General features: G+C 38.1%; 1 protein-coding gene across 8 annotated transcripts in view; it reads left to right on the top strand.

Moving 5' to 3' along the window:
* Positions 1–24,863, top strand: part of ANKS1B (ankyrin repeat and sterile alpha motif domain containing 1B) — a 6,771,497-nt gene that overhangs the window by 6,615,899 nt on the left and 130,735 nt on the right. For 2 of the 8 annotated variants that reach the window (XM_044087906.1, XR_006366955.1), the window contains exon 18: positions 19,735–19,834. The exons of the other annotated variants lie outside the window; for them this stretch is intronic. In XM_044087906.1, the coding sequence (XP_043943841.1) occupies positions 19,735–19,834 (100 nt within the window). The remainder of the gene's footprint in view (positions 1–19,734; positions 19,835–24,863) is intronic. 8 annotated transcript variants of the gene reach the window in all.

Raw genomic sequence — 24,863 nt, 5'->3', positions numbered from 1 at the left:
AAATGTTCACGTGTTTAGGAGAAATCATTCATACAAGAAGCAGAGTGTTTTGTGCTTGCTTGCACACTGTTGCCATTTTTGCAGTCATCTATCAGCATTTTTCAGGAAAATCAAATAGCAGTGGAGAAACAAAGAGCTGAAATCAGAATGTGTTAAACACAGGACAGCATATACTACCTCTCCAGAGTTTGCTGTTATTAGTAAGGAATGGATATGAGGACCAGGGTTTTGTTGCTGACAAAAAGTGGCTATTTATATATTTATTTGTGTTTCTTTGGCAATGTCTGGCTTGAATATATTACATTTTGCCTGTATCACGTGTAACCAATCCAAAGATGCCATATAGTGGGTTTACTATTGAAATGTCGAATGGCAATACATCGACTGTACTATAGTCGAACACGGAAGTTCGAAAATAGTAATGTCGACGACAAAAAAACAGTCTAGGAATGGTTTTAACATGGGTCGAGGTAGGTGTTCAGTATTATTCAGAACTACAAACATCTCCCCTACCTCGACCCATGTTAAAACACAGTCCTAGATTGTTTTTTTGTCGTCGACATTATTATTTTCGAACTTCCGTGTTCGACTATAGTACAGTCGATGTAGTGCCGTTCGACATTTCAATAGTAAACCCATATAGTGCTTTCCCCCCTGTCTTTATATTCAGTTTCTATGCTCTGATGATGCTCTCTTTCAAGAGTCTGCCCTGAAAGTAACGTGACAAGGGTTACAGACTGGATTTCTGTTCTGGTTAGTGAGTACTGTGAGCAATAGATAAAAACATACTGCAGTAAAATGCCCATTTACACCACTGAATACAAAACGTTTATCTACTTTTTCTATTTTATTAAAAAATAGTCACCCCACTCCATCATTCATATTCTGCCTTTGTGAGTTGAGGAAAATCTGAAACAGTGTACATAAAATTAATGATTCAAAGCAAGTATCATGGTAATTTTGATGCTCCTGTCAGCTTGCCATTTATTTCTACTTACCATTTCCTTTTCATGGAAAGCTAAAACTACATGACTAGTGCCGTACTGTAAGGGTCCAGATGGAGATATGATAAAATCAGCACACAAAAGAGAGAAGTATTGCTGGAACTGAATTCATCTTCAAGTCTTGGTGAGTACCTTCATGAGATGAGCCCTGTTTTTACAAAATCTCACCAAAACAATATTGATATATACACTGTATTTTGTAAAGCATATAGCATGGACAGAAGGTTAAAAAGTAAAAAAGACAGCTGGGTGCACAAGTCCCAGGATAAAATGTGCCCAATCCTGGTAGGGGCACTTGTGCCAGCACTGGAAAAAGTAACAATGTAGAATCCTGAAGGCACAAAAACATTCCTACAATGAGGTTAGGCCAGGCTTAGGGTTGGGGGGGGGGGCAATTATAGAAGGAAGTAGCAGTACAAAAACCACAAAAAACTGGCAGGCCAAAAAAAAGCCATAAAGATGATAGAGTGGACTATTGAGGATAAGAAGGAACTTATGTATTGTTACTATCATGCAAAAACCCAGAATTTCCAGATAGAAACTATAAAAAACATTAAGAGAGAAATTAGAGGAAAGAAAACTACTTGCACAAGAAAAATTGTCAAAACCTTCAAATGGAAATTTGTGTTCATTAATACAACAGATTCATGAAAGACATTATATAGAACAAGAAATATTGGGCCATCTGGAAAAAGAAGTGACTCAGGAAGTGTAAAAATATAAAGAACAACATCTAGAGATTTTTGAAAAGTATAAAAAAGAAAAATGGACATGGGAAAGAAACTGAGATCTGATACAGTGAAATATTTTTGCAAAGGAGAAAGACAAACTAATCAATACAAAAAAGCAACTCCAAAGAGATTTTAAGAGAAATATAGGCAACGACACCCAAATATGAATAATTTCACAGTACAAAAAATAAGATCACAAAGGAGGAATGCAGAACAAAGGATTAGTAAAATAGAAGTTAAACAAATAGAAGCTGAAGTTATGGAATACCTGTGAAGTGAAGGATTTAATGTCAAAAGTTTAATACAGGTTATTGTCACAGTATGATGGAACAATGAGTCCCCAAAGTAAAAAGAAACAGGAGCACTGGGAGTCATCTGAAGAAGAAATATGGACCTGGGAAAGAAAAAGAGATTTAATATGGTGCAATATTTATGCAAGGGAGACAGCAAAACTAATCAATACAAAAAAGGCAGCACCAAAGATATTTGAAGAGAAATACAGGCAAAGGCATTCGGATATGGAAAATTTTGCAAAACAAAAGTAAGTAGAAAAGAGGATTATTAATGGAGAAGCTAAATAAGTAGAAACTGAAGTTATGGATTGCCCGTGAAATGAAGGATTTAGTGTAGAAAATCCAACTGTGGTAACATCACAGCATGATAGAACAATGAGTCCCCAAATTAAGGAGAAACTGGTGAAACAGGAAGAATCTGATCAGTTGCCATATGAAGATACTTTACATATGAAGATACTTTGAAGCCTTCAATAGGAAACCAGTACAAAAGTTCAGTTGGAGTTGCACAGCATGGGAAAGGGACAGGAAACTGTGGCAACTCTGACACAGTCAATGCTGTGGAGTGATAGGCCAGTGAGTTTCCATGTGAAGGAGCAACAGAAGACCCATGATGCAGCTGAAGAGAATATGTCACAAGAATATTTTCTGGAACTTTCTGTAGAATGCCCGCAGGAAATGAAGAACAAAGAATGTGCCCTCAATTTAGAAGAAAATTATCAAAGGAATACTTGCTTGAATTAATAGAGATGGATAGACATATTAAGATCAATGAAAGAAATAGATTACTGAAAGTCAATAAAACCCAAAATGTTAGAAGTCTGATAAAACAAATAAACACAGTAATCAGGCTATTAACAGAAATTGCATTGGATATAACAGAAGTAAATAGGACATATTACTGTGCAGCTAAATTAATAACAGATAAAAACTTACCACATAAACACAGAGCAAAAAGAGAACGAAAGGGAAGAAATCAAATGCTATCATAGAAGCATCGAATAGAGAAAACTATAAAGCAATTAAGACAAGAAGTGTCGCTGTTAGAAGAGTATAAGAGAAGGAACAGATCAACAAAACTACTTAGGATGATAGACATGATAAAAGCAGAGCTCGGTATCAGAACATACCAAGATCTATCATATACTTTTGCAAATAATAGCCTAAAGATATTGGCACAGGCAGAAAAATTTTGAAGCGATGCAGATAAATATAAAAGAAAGCTAAAAAATAAACAGTTCACTGATGCCTCAGAAAAGTTTAGATATATTGAGAAACAATGCAAAAGGAATATAAACACCACCAAAAAAGAAGAAATATGCATGTTGTGGAGAAATATCTATGAAGATCCTGTGGAAGATAATAAAGATGCTGAATGGATAGAAGAAGTGAAAGATACAGTAACAAGTTCAAATGTACAGGATATGAAATGGAATGAAGTAGTGGCCAGAGAAACTGAAACAAAATTAAGAAAAACTCCTAATTGGAAAGCCCCACTCACAGATGGAATACCTAACTTCTGGCTAAAAGTATTAACATCTTTACACAAAGACTTAGCCCCTAGTAAAAGATACTTATATGTGCATCCCGAAAAACATCAAACTGGTTAGCAAGAAGAAAAAACAATACTCTTCCTTAAGAGTGAACCCGCATGGTATTCTAAAACTATAGACTCATTTATTTATTCATTTATTTAATTTATTTATTTATTTGTTTGTTTGTTTGTTTGTTTGTTTGTTTGTTTGACATTTGTCTACTGGGAAAGTCTGACTGGGTGGAAGCACATTTTCAGTGGAAGTCCGGAGAGAAAAGCTCCAGAGACAAGTAACATATTACATTAGCTTACATTACCTTATTACAGAGCAGCAGTGAATGTTTTCACATACAAAAAAGCATATACAATAATGGATAGCACATAATTTTTACATACATTAGATGAAACATACTTGCACATTAATTACAAACATTAGATATTACTAAGGAGACTATATACATCAGACAAGTGGTCTTTACAATTATATGATTCAGATCAGCATGATTCTGCTTGACAGTTAAATAAGTTTTGTTCATTATAATGTACTTAGTATGCATATCTTATAGTACAGGGCTGAGAGAGAAGGAGAATTACAGGAGAGGGAAAGTGGAAGATAGAAATGTATGTGTTTATTAGTAAAGTGTGGCGTATGGATAGAGAAGAAGCAAAGGGAGAAAGAAAAGTTAAGGGACTGTATAGTGATAATAGTAGTATAAGGTATAGGTAAAAGAGGCAACACATTATCAATCGTATAAAATATAATAGCAAGATGGTGTGTAATGCTGTTACAGTTACAAATTAATGAGCTATTTGATTAACCTGGTGTAGAACATGAGCAGAGCCATGTATTTTTCAGATAGTTTTTTAGAGGATGTGTGAAGGATTTGAGGGGTGTGTCTGTCCTTATGTGGACATAGTGATCCATGTTCTAGCTATGAAGTGAGAATGCAGAGAATACCCTGCTGATTTAGTTGGTTTATGCGAGTGAGTTGAACTTGGTTATTTGATCACAGGGGGCATTTAGGGGAGTGTTTTTGTAGCATAGAATTTAAGGCTGGGCAGGTGGTCGGGTAATAAATGATTTTATGTTTGGTGATTAGCGGAATATGTTTTAGGTAGTTGGGTAGTTCTAGCCAGTTAAGTGTTTTGACTGCAGTGCAATGATGAGTACGGCAGTGAGAATTTGATGCATATATGGCTATTTTATTGTAACTTTGTTCAAGTTTTTGACTAAGTGAAATTTGAAGATTAGTGAAGATGGCACCTGGGCAGCCATGGTGGTGCAGCGGTTAGCATTGCCGCCTCACAGCAAGAGGTTCTCTGGTTCAATCCTCAGCTGGGGTGCCTTCTGTGCGGAGTCTGCATGTCCTCCCTGTGGTCGCGTGGGTTTCCTCTGGGTGCTCCGGTTTCCTCCCACATCCCAAAGACATGCTGTAGGTGGATTGGATACTCTAAATTGGCCCTAGGTGTGAGTGCGTGCATGTGTGTGCCTTGTGAAGAAGGTTGGGTGCCGGGCTGGCAACTTGACACTGTAAAACTCCACTGCCAATCATGAGCGGACAGGTGATCCGCTGTGGCGACCCCTAACTGGGAAAAGCCGAAAGAAGAAGAAGAAGAAGTGAAGATGGCGCCTCCATAAAGATGAGAAAGCAATAACTTGCCTTCTGATGATGTACAAACTATACAGTGGAACTGATGCCGATGTTGTTAAATAAAGTCATAATGCAGAATTGTAAAAAGGAAAATAATTTAAGTATGGCATGGATAGATTACAAAAAAGCATTTGAGAGCGTCCCACATTAATGGATAAAGGAATCTATAAGATACACTCTGCATTGATCAGTTATATTACAGTGACCATGAAACAGTGGCAAACTACTTTGTAGCTAAGCCATGATGAAGGACAAATTATTATGCCAGGGATAAAAATGCAAAAGGGGATATTCCAGGGTGACTCTTTGTCACCTCTGCTCTTTTGTTTTGCCCTTAACCCATTAAGCTGTCTGCTTAACAGATTAGGTCATGGTTATAATTTGGTTCCCAGAAAAAAAACAAGTGTAAAAACCTTTCATCTTCTTTTTGTGGTTGATTTAAAACTGTATAGTCCATCAGATGAGGAGCTGATAGCATAACTGCAAGTGGTCAAAACTTTCTCAGATGATATGACTGTCGTTTAGGCTGTATAATTGTGCAACAATAACATTTAAAGTAGGAAAGCTGCAGCACCAAGAAAATATCAGTCAGGGACAGGAATGTAATATAACGGGACTTGAACAGGAGGGAGTTTATAAATATTTGGGAACAGAAAATGGATCAACAATAAAACATGAACAAATGCGAACAAAATTCAGTAAGGAATATTTTAGAAGTCTAAAATTAATACTGAAAACAGCCCTGATATCTAGGAACAGAGTCCAAGTTATAAACCAATTTGCTCTTCCTATTCTAACTTACAGTTTGGGGGTGATTTACTGGCCCCAAAAGGTATTGGATGAGTTGAGAGGAAAACAAGAAAAATGCTTCACACTTATCAAATGATTTATAGAAATCAGTGTGTACCTCTGATTATATATTCATCACTATGAAGGAGGTATGGACCTCCTTGAAATTGATTATACATACAGAGCTGCAATTGTAGGACTGTATACATATCTGCTGACTTCACCAGATCCAAACATAGTGAAAGCTTTAAAACATGAGGAGAACAAGTCTAAAATGACTTCTCTGCTTAGTTTAGTAGAAGCATATCAGTGTCAAGTGGGGATGGAAATCAAACCAGAAGTAGATAAAAATAATGCAGCAGCTGAATGTGCCAAAAAAGCTAAAGAAAGAATATAAGGAGAAGGACCAGATAAGAGGGCAAGAAATGTGGAAAAGGCATAAATATAATTCCAAGTACATAAAACTCCTGGAACAACCTCATGTCAGTTAGGATCTGACAGAGGAATGGTTAGGGTGAGGTAAATTTAAACCAAAATATGAAAGTTTAATATTGGTGTCCCAGGATAGTGGACAATGTACATGTTGGTTTACAAAGTCCATTGAACTTATGAGAGAAACGGAGAAATGCAGGTTCAGTAAAACAGAACGGGAACCAGTCGCAGATCTTTTTGTTGGGTGTGATACACTAATGGCAGCATGCCTGTATACTGAAAGGAATATGGATGTGGCAAGACTGTTGCATTGGGGATTGTGCATACATTACAAAACTGAAGTAGCTGAGAAGCATTGGAAACCCATACCACAAAACATTATAGAGAATGATGAAGTTTATATCATATGGGATCACCCATTACCAGCAGTTCAAAAAACAGATGCAAGAAAACCAGATATAGTAGTCCATGAAAATAAGACAAAAGTAGCACTGATCATTGAAATTACTACACCCAGTGATTGCAGTATCGTGTAACAGAGAAATAAAGTCATAAAATACCAGGATTTACAGGCAGAAATGAAGGCAATGTGGAAGAAGGATACCCAGACACTTCCAATAGTAGCAGGAGCAATCTTTCTTATAAAAAAAAATCTGCAGCTGTATTTAGATATGCTACTGATGCATGTGACTCCATATGAATTGCAGAAGGGCACATTGTGAGTGCTGTGGAGAGCACCTTTGGCTAACATCAAAGACTGAAACAATAGTAATTTCACTAACTTTAATCATACGTTGACTTAGGAATGGGGTCCATTACATTCATGGTATTACAAACTCAAAAGACTTAAAACAAACACCAGAATAACAAGCCAGCTAAAAACACAAATCACAAGCGTAGTGAGGGGTAATAGCTTCCACAAAACCAAACACCAAACCAAACAGCCAAAGTAGACGTCTACTTTGGCTGTTTGGTTTTGTGGAAGCTATCACCCCTCACTACGCTTGTGATTTGTGTTTTAAACCCAAAAGACTTGAAGAAATTAAATGGTAAGTAAAATTACTGTCTACAAATGCAAAATTAGAAGGAATAGAACATTGTGTGCAATCACCTCCACCCCTTCTTCCCATAGTAAAGGCACATCTGTCATCTCTGCCAGAGCTGTCAAATGTCTGAGCTGCTATTTGAACTCGGGTCACATGGGCATAGTCAGCGCTTTATCTTATCATGCCACTAGAGCTAGCATGAGCAGCAGAACATTTATCTTGAATGCGATTACGTAGTAAAGTATGCCGAATTTGAACACTTTATGGTCTGTTACCGATTTTAAAGGAGCGCATTTCCTTACTGACCCTCACATACTAGTCGTGTTTCTTTATGTAGTATGCTACTAGTGCAAAAGAACCGCCATCATACCATTCACAGAGACAGTGCAACAAGGATGCAAAAGTCAGCCAGTGAATGGAGCCAAAAATAAGCCAGTTATGATCACATACTTAATGTACGTTGTGGCTTAACTGTTAACACCATTATATATTGCACTCTTTTAAAGGGTTTTGCAAAACCACTGTACATAACTAAAATATATTTTTGTAATTTAAAGCCTATAGAGTTGCAGCAGACGTACAGATCTGTATTCAGATGATCTGTTGTAGCTATGGAGATCTCAAAAATGCAATGATCACTCTTTTACATGGAATCTCCGTCACAGATCTCTGTGTTATAATAAGGAATGCAGATTCTAAAATATGTGCATGTTCTGTTATCAAGTGTATCTCCATCCTATTCAAATCATAGCTAGCTACCGGCCCCCAAATCTGACTCAAGATGCCCAATCCGCCTATTTGGACCTGTTCGAATCTATCAGGATTCAATCCTTTACCCTGATCTTGGGTGACTTTAACTTCCCAAACATAGACAGGAAGAATTATTCATGCCAGAACACAAATGTCCAGCGATTCCTTGATTTTGTCAATCCAAATGCCTTGGAACAGCTAGTCGATACCCCCACAAGGGGTGAGAATGTCTTGGACTTGGTATTAACCAACATGAGTAACCACTGCAACATCCCTATAGTACCATCCTCCCTGGTAGGATCTGACCACAAAATGGTCACTTTCGAAGTCACCATCTCCCCCAACCCATTTCTTAGCTAGGATCAGACATAAAAACTTCTCCAAAGCTGATTACAGCCTCCTGAGAAATGGTATAAACAGCTTCACAGCCCCCTCCTCCCCTGTAGGAACTGGCACCAATATCCAAAACTACACCAAAGCACTATACGAGCATTTATATAGATGCATGGAATCATCTGCAAGAAAGAGTAAACCTGTCTGGTGGACATCTACAATAAATAAACTCTATAACAAAAGGTAAAAAATTGCTGTCCAAGACTAAGAAGGACCTGGTGCCCAATTGGAAGCAATATCTCCTTAGCCTGAACAAGCAAATAAGAGCACTAGTGAAATCCTCCAACGCAAACTTTGAGTCCAAATTGGCCACATCTACTAGAGAAAATCATAAGGCATGCTCCACATATGTCTGCAACCTCAAAGGAGGCACCCAGATCTGTTCAGAACTGGTGGTCAAGAACACCACATATACAAATGCCTTAGATATAGCAAACTTGCTGGCTGATAGATTCAGTGAAAACATTACCCCTCTGCCCCCCCCCCCGTCAGCAAATCAGGACATCCCCAGTATCTGCCCCCTTCCTCATATCTAGGGAGCAGGTCATCACTGCTCTCTCTCAAAGGCAAAAAATACAGCCTCCATGGGACCTGATAACATCCCAGTCTGCATCCTATATGAACTCAGGCAGGAACTTGCAGCACCATTAGGCACCCTAGTTAACCAAAGCCTGAGTACTGGCTTCATCCCAGCTGAGTGGAGGACAGCCACTGTCATCCCTTTACACAAAGGTGGAGCATCCACTGATCTGGGAAGTTATAGACCCATCAGCCTAACTAGCCTGAAATGCAAGGGCATGGAACGAATTATCATGGACCTCATTAACAAGGACATTGGCAACCTCCAAACACTTGATCCCACACAGTTTGGCTTCATCAAGGGGAGGTCATGTCTGCTAAATTTGGTTGACTTCTTTGAGGCAGTCACCAAAGCCATGGACGAGGGGAAGAACATGCACACAGCCTACCTTGACCTGACCAAAGCCTTTGGCACTATTCCCCACTTGGGCATAATAGAGAAACTCTCTCAACTAGGCATCAATCCATATGTTACCAGATGGGTAGCAAACTGGCTCACTGATAAAACCGACATAGTCAAAATAGGGGAAGCCACCTCAAGCAGTAGACCCATAACAATCTGTGTACCCAAGGGTTTGAGTTTGGGGCCTCTGTTATTTGGGATATACTTTTCTGAGGTGCAGGCCAAAGCAAGTGGGCTATGGCTGACCAAATTTGCAGATGACTGCAAGCTGGGTGCTGTCATCAATTCCCCTAGTGATGTGGACATCCTCCAAGAGGGTCTCACTTAGACAAATGTCTGGTGCCAGAAACATGGCCTCAAGTTGAATACCAAAAAATGCATCATCATCCCCTTTGGGGAGAGTGACATCCCCACAAATTATCACATTAATAACAACGTCGTAAGCACTCAATCAGTTGTGAGGGATTTGGGTACCCAGGTTGATGGCAATCTGACTTTTGACCACCATGTTGCTTCTGTGGTGTGGAAAGCCTTCTATATGGCCGACCTCATAAGTAAGGGTATCTCATCCAGGGACAAGGAGGTCATAACATCTTTGTATTCTTCCCTTATAAGGCTCATTATTGAGTACAATGCACCTTTCAGCATGTACCTCGCCAAGCACATGCAGCAGCTGGAGAGACCACAGAGGTTCCTCACCAGGAGAATCCAGGGCCTCAAACATCTACCATACACAGATAGGTTAAAAGCCTTAACCTTCTACTCAGTTTTATACAGACTCCTCAGAAGTAACCGCAGTCTGGCATACAAGGTGATCATGGACCCTACCTTGACAGGACTGCTGCATATCTGCATGTCAAGCTCCACTCAGTTAACCCGCATGCTTGACCTCAACCTGGTCTGTGACATCAACAAGACCTGTTTGTGGGACAGATTTGTGACCCAGAGACTCCTTCATCTATGGAATAGACTCCTTCTCCACATCAAGCAGAGTACATCTTTACCCCTTTTTAAGCGCAACCTAGATAACTGGATCGGAAACAGAAAATATATCCCTGGGATTCCACCCATGTCCCTGCTGGACAGGGGCATTGGGTGTTGATTTGTCTAAACATGCGTTAAACTTTTGGCTAGGCTTATAAGGGCCTCAGGGCCAATAGCCTAGTAACCTTCTATGATCTTATGATTCTATGATCTGTCTTTGCTATATATAACAGAGCAAAACCTGGAGCATACTTCACATGTGATATGTAGAGCTGTCCTCTTTGGGCTGTTGGAGAAAGTCTTTAAGATGGTGGCTCATATTTTTGACTGTTTCTGAAAGAAGCATAGATAAAACTTCCTGGTGAACCACCACAGCTAAAAACTTTGTTTATTTTAAAAATAGAGATAAAACATAAAAGACTTCCAATGAAAGAGAGCTCTAAATGATTAGCGCTTTCAGCTATTCAGCCTTCTTCAGATCATATTCTCCATAGCTCTCCAAACTAAAGTAAAATAACAAATCATGTCCACATGCTGCAGGCAATACCTACTCATTACCCAATCTAAAACCATAGCAACTAATCATAATGTTTAGGGATGACAAGCCTCCTTTACTCAGCCTATAGTAGGACATCTGTTCTTTAGTATTGGTTTAAGCGGAACCATTGTATTTAGGCCTGTGGGGGGGTGATCAACCCTTAAGTTCACTATCCAACTCACTTTGCACATTTCAGCGTGGTTCTTAACGTGTCTGCCCCTTGAGTCTGTAGCAATACATTCTAAAGATTTAAACATAAAGCTGTCATCAGGATAAGATACAATAGGGTCAGCCAGCACATTCTTTAAATCCTTGTACTTAATATCCCACAAATGTCGCATAACTCTGTCCTTCAAATGCTGGTCTGTTTTTCCAGTATAAAACACTGAGCATTTTCGACATGTTTCCAGGTAGACCAAATGCTGGGTATTGCAAGTTGCACTAGCTTTCAACAGGTAATTGATTCCAGATACAGGATGCACAAAAAGAATGCTGTTGTCTATAGAGGGATGGCTTTGCACTTCCCATATTTGACTGTTCCTTTCTTCTGGTATCTATTTGAAATGTGTGAAGTGAGTTGGATAGTGAACTTAAGGGCTGATCCCCCCCCCCCCCAACCAGGCCTAAATACAATGGAACAGACGTCCTAATATAGGCTGAGTAAAGGAAGCTTGTCATCCCAAAAAATTATGATCAGTTGCTATTGTTTTGCTGTCAGCACACACCGGCAGCTAGACATTTTCCTGCATACATTTTGGCTGGGGACACATGGCTGAAGTGACATTCAGCTGCAGAGAAATATGGCTGTTTGCAAATTCCCTGTGGGCAAAGAGAAGAATGTGTTGTCATACCTACAACTTCAATAACCAAATTCACAGGGGGAAAACAAACAGCCATATTTCTCTGCAGCTGAATGTCACGAACCTGTTTTTGCTATGGTTTTAGATTGGTTAATGAGTAGGTGTTGCCTGCAGCATGTGGACATGATTTGTTATTTAACTTTAGTTGGAGAGCTACAGAGAATGTGAGCTGAAGAAGGCTGAATAACTGAAAGCGCTAATCGTTTAGAGCTCTCTTTCATTGGAAGTCTTTAATGTTTTATCTCTATTTGTAAAATAAACAAAGTTTTTAGCTGTGGTGGTTCACCAGGAAGTTGTATCTATGCTAATTTTGTTCTGTCTGGTGCACCTTTGGCAGTTTCTAGTTTCTCTTTACGTTTCTGAAAGAAGTGAGTTTAATCCTTTCTTGCCTTTCTGATGCATCATGGTGCTTGCATGGAAGTAGAGACATGTTGATGAGAAAGATGCATAAAATAAAATAAAATGCACCAGGTTAACACACAAACATACATTTATTCAAACCAAAAATAGAAAAAATAAAAATGGTTAGCGCTTTCACAACTACACTAGTTGCTTCATCAGACACAGTATTTTAACATAATAAAGCTTATATAGAAAATGCAATAAAGTCAGCTGACAGTCCAATAGTCACATGTTCCAATGCTAATAAATGTGTAACAATAAATATATGTAAATGTAAATATGCATAAAAACATAAAGAAATATGCATTAATATACTAATAAATAGTTAAAACATTACTATAAATATAAAAGACTTAGTTAAAATACTTTAAAAAATATAATAATATAATAATTCTAGTGCTTCAATGGTCTGGCATTTAAAAAAGGTTTTAAGGAACTATTTCCATTCAAGCCAGGATATTTCTCAGCATTCAACTTAAGAATCCATTTTTGTTCTATGCTTTCTGTAGTATCTTCTAAGTTACCTCCCCGTATATTTGAGAGGACATGTTGAATAACAAAAAACTTAAAAGTATGAGATGAATCAGTTTTTCTAACATGATTTGCCAGTGCACTTGTTTCTTTACAATTATTTATATCTCTAACATGCTCAAGGATCCTGTCTTTCAGGACCCTATTAGTATGCAAAACATTTTTGACAGAAACAAAAATACACAACATTAGCAGTCCTACAATCAGCATAGCTATAACTGGTTATAGTAAATTTACATAGAGGATGAATAAATGTCTTGTTGCTATGAATATATTTACATGCAGTACAATGCTTGCATGGAAAAGTAACAACACATGTAGAAAAATCAAATCTATTAGGTTCTGTTCTATAACATAAATGTTGTTTTAAAGACTTGTTATTCCTGAAAGAAAACAACGGTGTTTCACTGATTATATTAGTCAACTCTGGTACTTCTTGAAGTAAATGCCATTTTCTCTTTATAATCTTCGTATATTCATTAACATTGCTAGAATATTCAAAAACTGCTCGAAAGTGATTAGTGTCTGCAGTGTGAGTATTTCTGTCTTCTCTAGCTGTCATGGTTGTACAATAAGGTCTGCATCTGCTATTTCTTAATTTCCATGCTTCAGTGATAGTCTTGTCTATCTCTCCTGTTGCATAGCCCCTGTCTAAAAACTCTAACTTCAAATTTGCAAGGGCTGCTTTAGCATCATCGTCCTTATTATGTAGGCGCAGAACTCTAAATACCTGTCCTTTCAGTGTATTTCTAGGAATATGCCTAGGATGCATACTTGTTTTGTGTAATAATGCATTCTTCCTAGTAGGTTTTTGGTAAATGCTACTAATAATTTCATTACATTCAGATTTTCTGACTTTAACATCAAGAAAGTCAATTTCTAAATCTGAGCTATTAAAAGTAAATCTTAAAAACTCAGTAGTGCTATGTAAATAATCTATGAAATTATTGAGTTCATTGTTGTTTCCATTCCATAACATAAAAACATCATCAACAAAACGGACGTACCACAACACTTGTGCAAAAAAGGGGTTACTATCAGTAAATATAGAAAGTTGCTCCTATCACACCAATGCCAAGTTGGCGTAGTTATTTGCACATCCAGTGCCCATAGCTACACCAACCTTTTGCAAATAAAATTCATTGTCAAATACACATACATTGTTTTCTAAAATAATCTCCAAAAGACTACATATTAATTGGATTTTCTTATTGTCACAACATCTATTCACTGTTAAAAATTCTCTAACTTTATCTATTCCCCATAAATTAGGTATACAAGTAAACAACGATTCTATGTCCATGGTAACAAAAATTAAGTTATCTCCCTTTCCCAGAGTCATTATTCTATTATGAAACGTTCTAAAAACATCTTAGTATCTCGAAGAATAGTGTAGCATGCATCTAAAAAAACATGTAATGTTCCTTCTACAAAAATGGACAATGGCTCAGTGCACCAACCAGTTCCGGATACGATAGGTCTCATGGGTGGAATAACAGCATGTTTATGCATTTTCGGTAGACCATGTATTTTTTGTATAACAGGGTTCTCAGTAGTAAAATATTTAAATAATGATTCATCAATCAAATTAGTAATTAAAAGATCAAAAATTAAAAAAGACACCCTATCTATAATCCCATTGACCGTCGTTCTGTTAATACATTGATATACTTGTGTATTCAATAACAAATTTCTCATTTGAGAAATGTAAAGGTCTCTGTCCAGTAATACAATGCCCCTACCCTTGTCAGCTTGTTTAACTTCTACAGAACGCATATTCTTTAGTTGTTGCAAAGCTCTATATTCATCATTAGACAAATTGCAAAACCTGTTTTTAGTTGTCTGCATGTCCAATTCCCTAAAGCCAGTCTCACAAACATCTATGAACGTTTGTATCCCTGGTGGGAACACAGGAACGAAAGTACTAGGTCTTTTATAAATGGTAGCAATGTCACTAGTTTGAACCGGAAACATAGTTTTTAAAGTAAGACTTCTGCCTTCTGGACATAGAATTGTTGTTTACTTGTATACCTAATTTATGGGGAATAGATAAAGTTAGAGAATTTTTAACAGTGAATAGATGTGACAATAAGAAAATCCAATTAATATGTAGTCTTTTGGAGATTATTTTAGAAAACAATGTATGTGTATTTGAGAATGAATTTTATTTGCAAAAGGTTGGTGTAGCTATGGGCACTGGATGTGCAAATAGCTACGCCAACTTGGCATTGGTGTGCTGGGAACAACTTTCTATATTTACTGATAGTAACCCCTTTTTTGCACAAGTGTTGTGGTACGTCCGTTTTGTTGATGATGTTTTTATGTTATGGAATGGAAACAACAATGAACTCAATAATTTCATAGATTATTTACATAGCACTACTGAGTTTTTAAGATTTACTTTTAATAGCTCAGATTTAGAAATTGACTTTCTTAATATTAAAGTCAGAAAATCTGATTGTAATGAAATTATTAGTACCATTTAAAAAAAACCTAGTAGGAAGAATGCATTATTACACAAAACAAATATGCATCCTAGGCATATTCCTAGAAATACACTGAAAGGACAGGTATTTAGAGTTCTGCGCCTACATAATAAGGACGATGATGCTAAAGCAGCCCTTGCAAATTTGAAGTTAGAGTTTTTAGAAAGGGGCAATGCGACAGGAGAGATAGATAAGACTATCACTGAAGCATGGAAATTAAGAAATAGCAGATGCAGACCTTATTGTACAACCATGAGAGCTAGAGACGACAGAAATACTCACACTGCAGACACTAATCACTTTCGAGCAGTTTTTCAATACTCTAGCAACATTAATGAATATACGAAGATTATAAAGAGAGATTGGCATTTACTTCAAGAAGTACCAGAGTTGACTAATATAATCAGTGAAACACCGTTGTTTTCTTTCAGGAATAACAAGTCTTTAAAACAACATTTATGTTATAGAACAGAACCTAATAGATTTGATTTTTCTACATGTGTTGGTACTTTTCCATGCAAGCGTTGTACTGCATGTAAATATATTCATAGCAACAAGACATTTATTCATCCTCTATGTAAATTTACTATAACCAGTTATAGCCATGCTGATCGTAGGACTGCTAATGTTGTGTATTTTTGTTTCTGTCAAAAATGTTTTGCATATTATGTAGGAAAAACTAATAGGGTCCTGAAAGACAGGATCCTTGAGCATGTTAGAGATATAAATAATTGTAAAGAAACAAGTGCACTGGCAAATCATGATAGAAAAACTGATTCGTCTTATACTTTTAAGTTTTTTGTTATTCAACATGCCCTCTCAAATATATGGGGAGGTGACTTAGGAAATACTACAGAAAGCATAGAACAAAAATGGATTCTTAAGTTGAATGCTGAGAAATATCCTGGCTTGAATGGCAATAGTTCCTTAAAACCTTTTTTAAAAGCCAGACCATTGAAGCACTAGAATTATTATATTATTATATTTTTTAAGTATTTTAACTAAGTTTTTTATATTTATAGTAATGTTTTAACTATTTATTAGTATATTAATGCATATTTATTTATGTTTTTATGTATATTTACATTTACGTATATTTAATGTTACACATTTATTAGCATTGGAACATGTGACTATTGGACTGTCAGCTGACTTTATTACATTTTCTATATAAGCTTTATTATGTTAAACTACTGTATCTGATGAAGCAACTAGTGTAGTTGTGAAAGAGCTAACCATTTTTATTTTTTCTATTTTTGGTTTGAATAAACATATGTTTGTGTGTTAACGTGGTGCATTTTATTTTATTTTACGCATCTGTTTTATGCACCTTGTTTTTACCCTGAGTCGTTCATATTCTTTTTGTTTTGATGAGAAAGATGCTGTAAACCCCAGTATGGAAACCCAAAGGAAAGTATGAAAGGTCTGAAATGTAGTATGTAGACATATGTAAGGACAGCAAGATGTAGGTACTGCTTCTATTGACAAACACACACACACACACACACTCACACCCACACACGCAGACACACACACACACACACACACACACACACACACACACACACACACACACACACACACACACACACACACACACACACACACACACACACACACACACACACACACACACACACACACACACACACACACACACACACACACACACACACACACACACACACACACACACACACACACACACACACACACACACACACACACACACACACACACACACACACACACACACACACACACACACACACTCACACCCACACCCACGCACGCAGACACACACACACACACACACACACACACACACACACACACACACACACACACACACACACACACACACACACACGCACACACACACACACACACACACACACACACACACACACACACACACACACGCACACACGCACACACACACACACTTGCAAACGCAAAAGTCTTGAACATGCACGTACATCCACTTACGGGAAAAGGATCAACTTAATGTAATGCTATTAAAATTCCTCATGTAACTAGTGAAGGGAAGAGAAAGGGATGCATTTAGGTGAAACTACTCTGTAGTTAGTATCAAGACATTAGGATTTAGTCTTCACTTTTGAAGAATGCATGTGCAATATGTTTACAGTCCAAGAATACCAGATCACTTAATTTGAGTAAGCTGCAATACATCTCTATAGCTGTCAACTGTCAACCATATAAATTCAGGGTAAGCACATTTCCTGACATGCATTCTTTAAGAAATAAGCTTATCTTTGCCTGATACAACTATGTCAATATGTATTTTCTTTCAGAATTTTTGCCATCCGCATCATGCTTCCTTCCTGCCCTTTGCTGTGTATTTGGACATTGGTCTCTCTTTTTGTATTTTAAGGATTTTTTTTTGGATACGTGTTTACGTTAAGAATTTCAAAGTTATAAATTTTGTTATGTGCTTTTAGATTTTAGGTGGTGTGTTTAACAAAAAATAGAAAAGGTTTTTCTGTACCCATAAATTACAAAAAACATTCCAATTTCAAACACACAACCCACATAAAAAAGAACCATAGTCAAGTGCTGCACTCTGGTTCTGCAAACAGATGCCTTTCAAATAATCGGCACTGTAATCATAGTTTTCTATATCTTCCACCCTTATTTTTGGAGCACTTTCTGATTGTTACTTTATTCTAGCGCCAAGCTTCTGATGTATATAAATGGAACCCTGACCTTCTCCAGATAACAGGGAGATGCCAAGAATAAATTCACCCACCTCCATGGCCATATACTGTCTTCATAAGGGGGTCTATTACTGTACAAGTTATTTTGTTCTTAGAAATCAAATGATCATATGTTTTTGCCCTGTTAATTATGTAGCTCATGAAAATATGATTTCTTTTTACAGGAGATGCTCAAAATTGTTACATGGGATAATAAATAAGAGAATTTATGCCTAATACAATTAAACAGTGCATACAAGAAAAATGTGGATATTTATATAGAGTTCAACTGCAGTTTGACCTTTCAGAGGAAAACAGTATTACCTCCATTTTGAAATCACAGTGTGTTTACTAATTTCAAGTGTCATGGGATTATATAAAAACCCTAAAATTAAATGATCATTGACATAGATTTGGGGGGAAAAGAAATGAAGCATTACCTCATGGAGATTTCTTAGTAACTGAAAAGCATGTATGCAAACAGCTCAAAATATTTAGAGAAGATTTATTGTCATTTTTGAAGTGACATCCTGACCCCATCTGCAAAAATGGGAAAAAGGGATTCTGGATGGATGGATCTGGAAAATGAATCATTTAATGAAAGACAGATGGCACAGTAACAATATATGTATTATTGATAGCACAGATGATTATCTGACACAGTCTAGATAAAGATGAAGTACTTGTTGTAAATTAATATTTTATATATTTGTTTTATCCATTGCTTTTGCTCATTTTAACTGATTAACCTGCAGTCAGGGAAATTATTGTATACAACTGCATTCGTTTTAGCTGATACTTAAGTCAGGATAACCAGAAAGGGTTATATTACTGTCTGGGTGTTTGTACACTTGCATATGTGGCAACTTTGAACAAGTCACGCAGTCTTTCTGTGTTCCAGTTATGAACTTCAGATGAACTTTTCTTTGGTGTGACTTCCCAGTCAGAGCAATTACAAATAAATAATCAAAGGAATACACAATAAAATTTGGCATCATGTCAGAGGATGTCACTTCTGAAAGAACCTCTGGGAATTCATAGGCCTTGTGTATTGCCTCATCCTGAACTGCTTGGAAATATCCTGTTAATTGTAAAGTATGTATTGAAATCACAAAGACTCAGCTGTATGCTCTCCACATTTTAAAAAATGTGCTGCTCATTTCTGTACCACCACCTTCCTCCCTCCCCCCCAAAATGTCATTGTCTCATTTGGTGAACCCGAGGGTCACAATCCAATTTGCTTTCACAGATGTGTGTTTGCCTGGTTAGAAATTTATTGCCATTTGTTTATGAAAGTAATGTCCAAGAATTTGTGAACTCTGCTTTGTATTCTTGTTTAACAAGGCTCGCATTTGGTATCCACTGCACAGGTATCCAACACAGGTGACAGATGCATGGAATTATGTTATTGTCTGTAGCTCTTAAGATAAATGCTGCATCAATGTATCTGACATGTGAAAATTCCCAAGAATCTGGAGCACTAAATATTGAATACAGTCTTGTGCTTCTCTGTATGCATTCCTGCTTTTCCTAGGGGAGAGTCTGTCTCAAAAAAAAAAAAAGAAAAAAAATTATTCACCTGTTTTTTTTTTTCCTTACTCCATTCTCAGGGGACGCCTCAATCTAGCCGCTGGTCATTGGGTCACATTTTTACTCCTCATAGACCACCACACCCTCCTGTTAGCCCTTCCCGGCTTCATTCTGTAAAATGTAAATTTCAGGTTCTTTTTTCTTCTTTCTCTGCCTTAAGTAATCCCCTCTACCCTTTGAAAACTAACCTTTGTTTGCAATGTTTTGGTCTTTGTCTGAACTAATGCTGCTTGCATCAGTGAAATCTTCCCCTCCCTCCACCAGTGTCTCACTGTAATTTTCATATCATCATGCAAGCATGGACTGGCTATTGCAAATATGTGCTTTCTTTGGTTTTAGTGTGTTTGAATGCAGAAGTGTTTTCAGCAGGCTTTGATATAGAAGCTTCCAAAGCAGTTTCCAGTAGCATGAAAGTGCAACATTTAATTGAAATATCATGAAATTACTTTTATCAATTAGCCAAATGCTATCACTAGTTTTTTAAGTTTAGAACAGACAACTAAAACAAATGTTAGTGTTGTACACTTTCTGCTGAACAGTGCATGTTTTATATATATATATATGTATATATATGTATTTTGTAAAAACTGCTTTGTAAGCAATACACTTTGATGTGCTGTGAAATGAATGAAGTTTGCAGCCTGATAAATATGGTAACCTAGAAATTAAAAAAATACACAAGTGAGAGGAAGAGCAGAATTATGTAAAACTCTGATATTAAAATTGTACTGCTTATGCTATTCAGAGATTCAATCAAAAAAGGGAGATATGTGCCGACACTGCATTTTTCAGTCACTTTGTCACCTTGTCATCCATTCACTGTCATCTTGTCATTCACACAACACTATAACAGAGCTTACACTTCTTTCATAGCTTTATTAATATTTGTGGAAGCTGAATAGATCTTTTTTTGTTTTCTCCTGTGAAGAGCTCAGCTGTATTGTTTTTCTAGTAGTTTCAGCACAGTAAATGCCATTAAATGAACAAACATGAACTGTACAGTTTTGAAAATGGGAATAGTCTGCCTTAGTTCCTGTTTCAAACTGCTCCATATGTAAAGGAAATTCAGATACTATTTTTTACATCAAAGGTTTGCCAACAAATATGTGTCATATTGTTAGTTCATAATATGGATGTGAAACAAAGAAAATTAAGTATGAATAATTACATATTTTTGTTTTGATAATCTGGTATGGCCAACTATATATGCAGATTCTTTATCTAGGATGATGTGAAAACACAAGGAAATTAAGTGATTTGCTCAGGGTCACACAGTATGCAAGTGGGCTTTCTGCATTTAAACTAACCTCTTTCAGGGTTACAGCTCAACATATATTTATATTATAAAGACTGTGCTGAACATGTGTGCAATTAGTAATTCATGTCTTCTGTGAAGCAGTAAGTATTCCAATATTATGAGTTCCTCTCTGGTTATTATGTGCACATTTTCTTAAATCATCTTATTGTTTTGTGCCTCTCTGTCTTTTATTTATTAATAGTTCTAATAGTATACTATGACTGTTCTCACATGCCCCATCTGTGTCTCCTCTGGGAGTCAGGGCTACATAATGCTTATCCACTCTGGCATTCTTTTACTGACATTATCGTGTGATCAGAAGCCACTTTTGTGGAGATGATATAGAGTTTCCATCTTGCCGTGTGTTTAATTTAGAGGCACAGGCACAAACTAATACTGGGGGAGAAGCATGATGTACAGGTGTATAACACAGCCATTGCACGTGCAGGTTTGTTCTCTTTGAATACATACTCACTGTCCTTATGACTCACACAAACAGTATAAAAGTGATTTTAACATAGCTACATGTGCAGTGATTCATGGGCGCGCTGCTCTTCCCATAAGCTGGAAACTGTTCATTATCCTCCTTTGATCTAACCACAGCATTTGTTACTCCCCCCCCCCACACACACACACACACACAGACACACACACACACACACACACACACACACACACAGACACACAGACACACACACACACACACACACACACACACACACACACACACACACACACACACACACACACACACACACACAGACACACACACACACAGACACACACACACACACACACACACACACACACACACACACAAACACACACACACACACACACACACACACACACACACACACACACACACACACACACACACACACACACACACACACACACACACACACACACACACACACACACACACACACACACACACACACACACACACACACACACACACACACACACACACACACACACACACACACACACACACACACACACACACACACACACACACACACACACACACACACACACACACACACACACACACACACACACACACACACACACACACACACACACACACACACACACACACACACACACACACACACACACACACACACACACACACACACACACACACACACACACACACACACACACACACACACACACACACACACACACACACACACACTAGCCTACACTTGTATCTGCTGGGTGACTCTTGTTAGGAGCCATAGAACTTCAGATATGATGTGCACCATCAGTTCCTCATCCTCTTCTGCATCAGGTGCTCATTGCCTATATAATATGCATAAAGGGCAGGATAACGGCTAAACATACCTGGAGAAGATGGCCGCATGCAGGGATATCATGCAGTCAGTGAATACAAACACCCTGCCTTTGGGAGTTGCCATTCAGGATAAGCACTGTCCTAGAAAAATTGTTAAAAATTTACTAGAAGAAAAAAATTAGATCAAGGGACTGCGGGCTGCTAGGCCCCCAGAAGTCATAGGATTTTAGACATGTTTGGTGCATTTTAGAGAATTTTCAATTTATTGATCCATGAGGGGAGTATACAAAGTAGCTTACGTTTTATTTCAAAAGCCTTAGTTTGAAAACATCATTATCTCCATGCAGACAGTAAGGAAATGGGCTGAATGCCATCCGTGCCCATAGTAGAGCGACAGTGATGTGTTATTCTTATGAACTCCCTCATCTTCACAACCTCGGGAAATATTAATGATTTTCAGAGGGACAGTCCCAAAACCAGTGGCTGCTTTTGTCTTTTCAATTGTTGTATATAGATGCATGTCTTTAAAAGGTTTAAATTCTCATTCAGTTTTATAAACAGGTCATTGGATCATGTATAAAACACCCTTAGATTAAATATTCTGCCAGTACTTGTAGCATTATAAAAGTTACATAAAGAGACTATCTGAGTGTGTGAAAAGACTTGTAGAAACCAGTCTTGGGAAATATTAAAAAAAGTACCAGTGTCAAAATATCAATATCATAAGTATCATTATTCGTCAAAGATACCCACACCTCCAGGTTGGTGGCACAGCACGAAGCATCAGAGACTATCCATGTGCAACTAACAGTGGGTAAAACTGCCTTCCAGTTTATAGCCCGCTACAGACCACCCTCCCAAACCCAGGAACCCCACTCGGCCTTCCTGAGAACACTGGAAAATATGAAGGTCTCTCCAAACACCATTATATTGGGTGACTTCAACTACCCAACCATAGACTGGGAGCATTACTCTAGCTCCAACACCCTAGCCCAAAGGTTCCTAGAATTTATAAACTCAAATGCTATGGAACAACTTGTTACCACTCCCACAAGAGGGGAAAACATACTGGACCTGATCATCACCAACATGGGGACTCTATGCTCCAGACCAGAAGTGTATCCCTCACTGGTAAGATCAGACCATAAACTAATCTCACTGGATATTCACATCCCGACCCCACCCCATGCCCAGAAAACCACAGTGAAAAACTTCTCTAAAGCAAATTTCACACTCCTCAAATCCAAGGTGGAATCCTTCAAAGCCCCCGGGCCTGTGGATAATACGGCCCAGACTGCAAAATCCTTTATAAACGCATTCTATGAACACCTTCAGGAATGCATGGATCTTGCAATCCCAAATAAAACCAAGACCCAATCCTCCAAAGGCAGATGTCCTGTCTGGTGGACCCCAGCCATAAACAAACTATACAATAGAAGAAGGAAGCTACTACATGATAGAGCAAAATCCCAAAAAGGGAAGGCATCTCTGATCAGTATTAGCAAAAAACTACGGGCACTCATAAAATCATCTAAGACCAGCTTCGAGAGAAAAATTGCACAGGACACTAAGGATAATCACAAGGCTTTCTTTAGTTATGTTAGGAACCTGGGTGGGAATTCCCAGATATGCTCAGAATTAGTCCAAAATGACAAAAAATACACTGAACCCACAGACATTGCCAACATCCTAGCTGACAGGTTCAGCGCAAACTCCCCCCCCCTCCCCATCAAAAGGGCTAATATCTATCCCAGCAGAGTGCTGCCCCCCTGACATCTCAGATGCTCAGGTAAGAGCTGCCCTCTCCAAAGCAAGAAACACAGCATCAATGGGACCAGACGGTGTCCCAGGCTGCGTCCTACATGAACTCCAAGAAGAGCTAAACCCAAACCTAAAACTACTGTTCAATCTCAGCCTTACTATAGGATATGTACCCAAAGAGTGGCGTACAGCAACAGTGGTCCCTCTCCACAAAGGTGGTGCCTCAACGGATCCTGGAAACTATCTATAAGTCTCACTAGCTTGGTCTGCAAAGCTATGGAAAGGATCATCATGGACCTTATAAATAAAGATATTGGGGACCTGCAGACACTGGATCCTACCCAGTTCAGCTTTGTTAAGGGCAGATCCTGCCTCTTGAACCTGGTCGATTTCTTTGAAACAGTCACCAAGGCCATTGACAAGGGGAAGGTGGTCCACACAGCCTACCTGGACCTCGCAAAAGCCTTTGATACAATACCCCACTTGGGCATTATAGATAAGCTCACCAGCTTAAATATAAACCCCTATGTCACTAGATGGGTTGCAAACTGGCTCAAGGACAGAACCCACATGGTTAGAATAGCTGGAGCCATGTCAGACTCCAAACCAGTTACAAGTGGCGTCCCACAAGGCTCAGTCCTGGGACCTCTCTTGTTCGGTATATATTTCTCGGAGGTACAGGCCAACATGGAAGGACTGTGGCTGACCAAGTTCGCAGATGATTGCAAACTGGGCGCCATAATAGACTCTCCAGCCGACACAAGCATCCTCAAAAAGGGCCT

This window comes from Protopterus annectens, chromosome 11.part0, assembly GCF_019279795.1.
Source record: "Protopterus annectens isolate FY-2018-M chromosome 11.part0, PAN1.0, whole genome shotgun sequence".
NCBI classification, from domain to species: Eukaryota; Metazoa; Chordata; order Ceratodontiformes; family Protopteridae; genus Protopterus; species Protopterus annectens.
The sequence above is the reverse complement of the archived record's forward strand: the minus strand, read 5'-3'. Positions and strand labels throughout refer to the sequence as shown.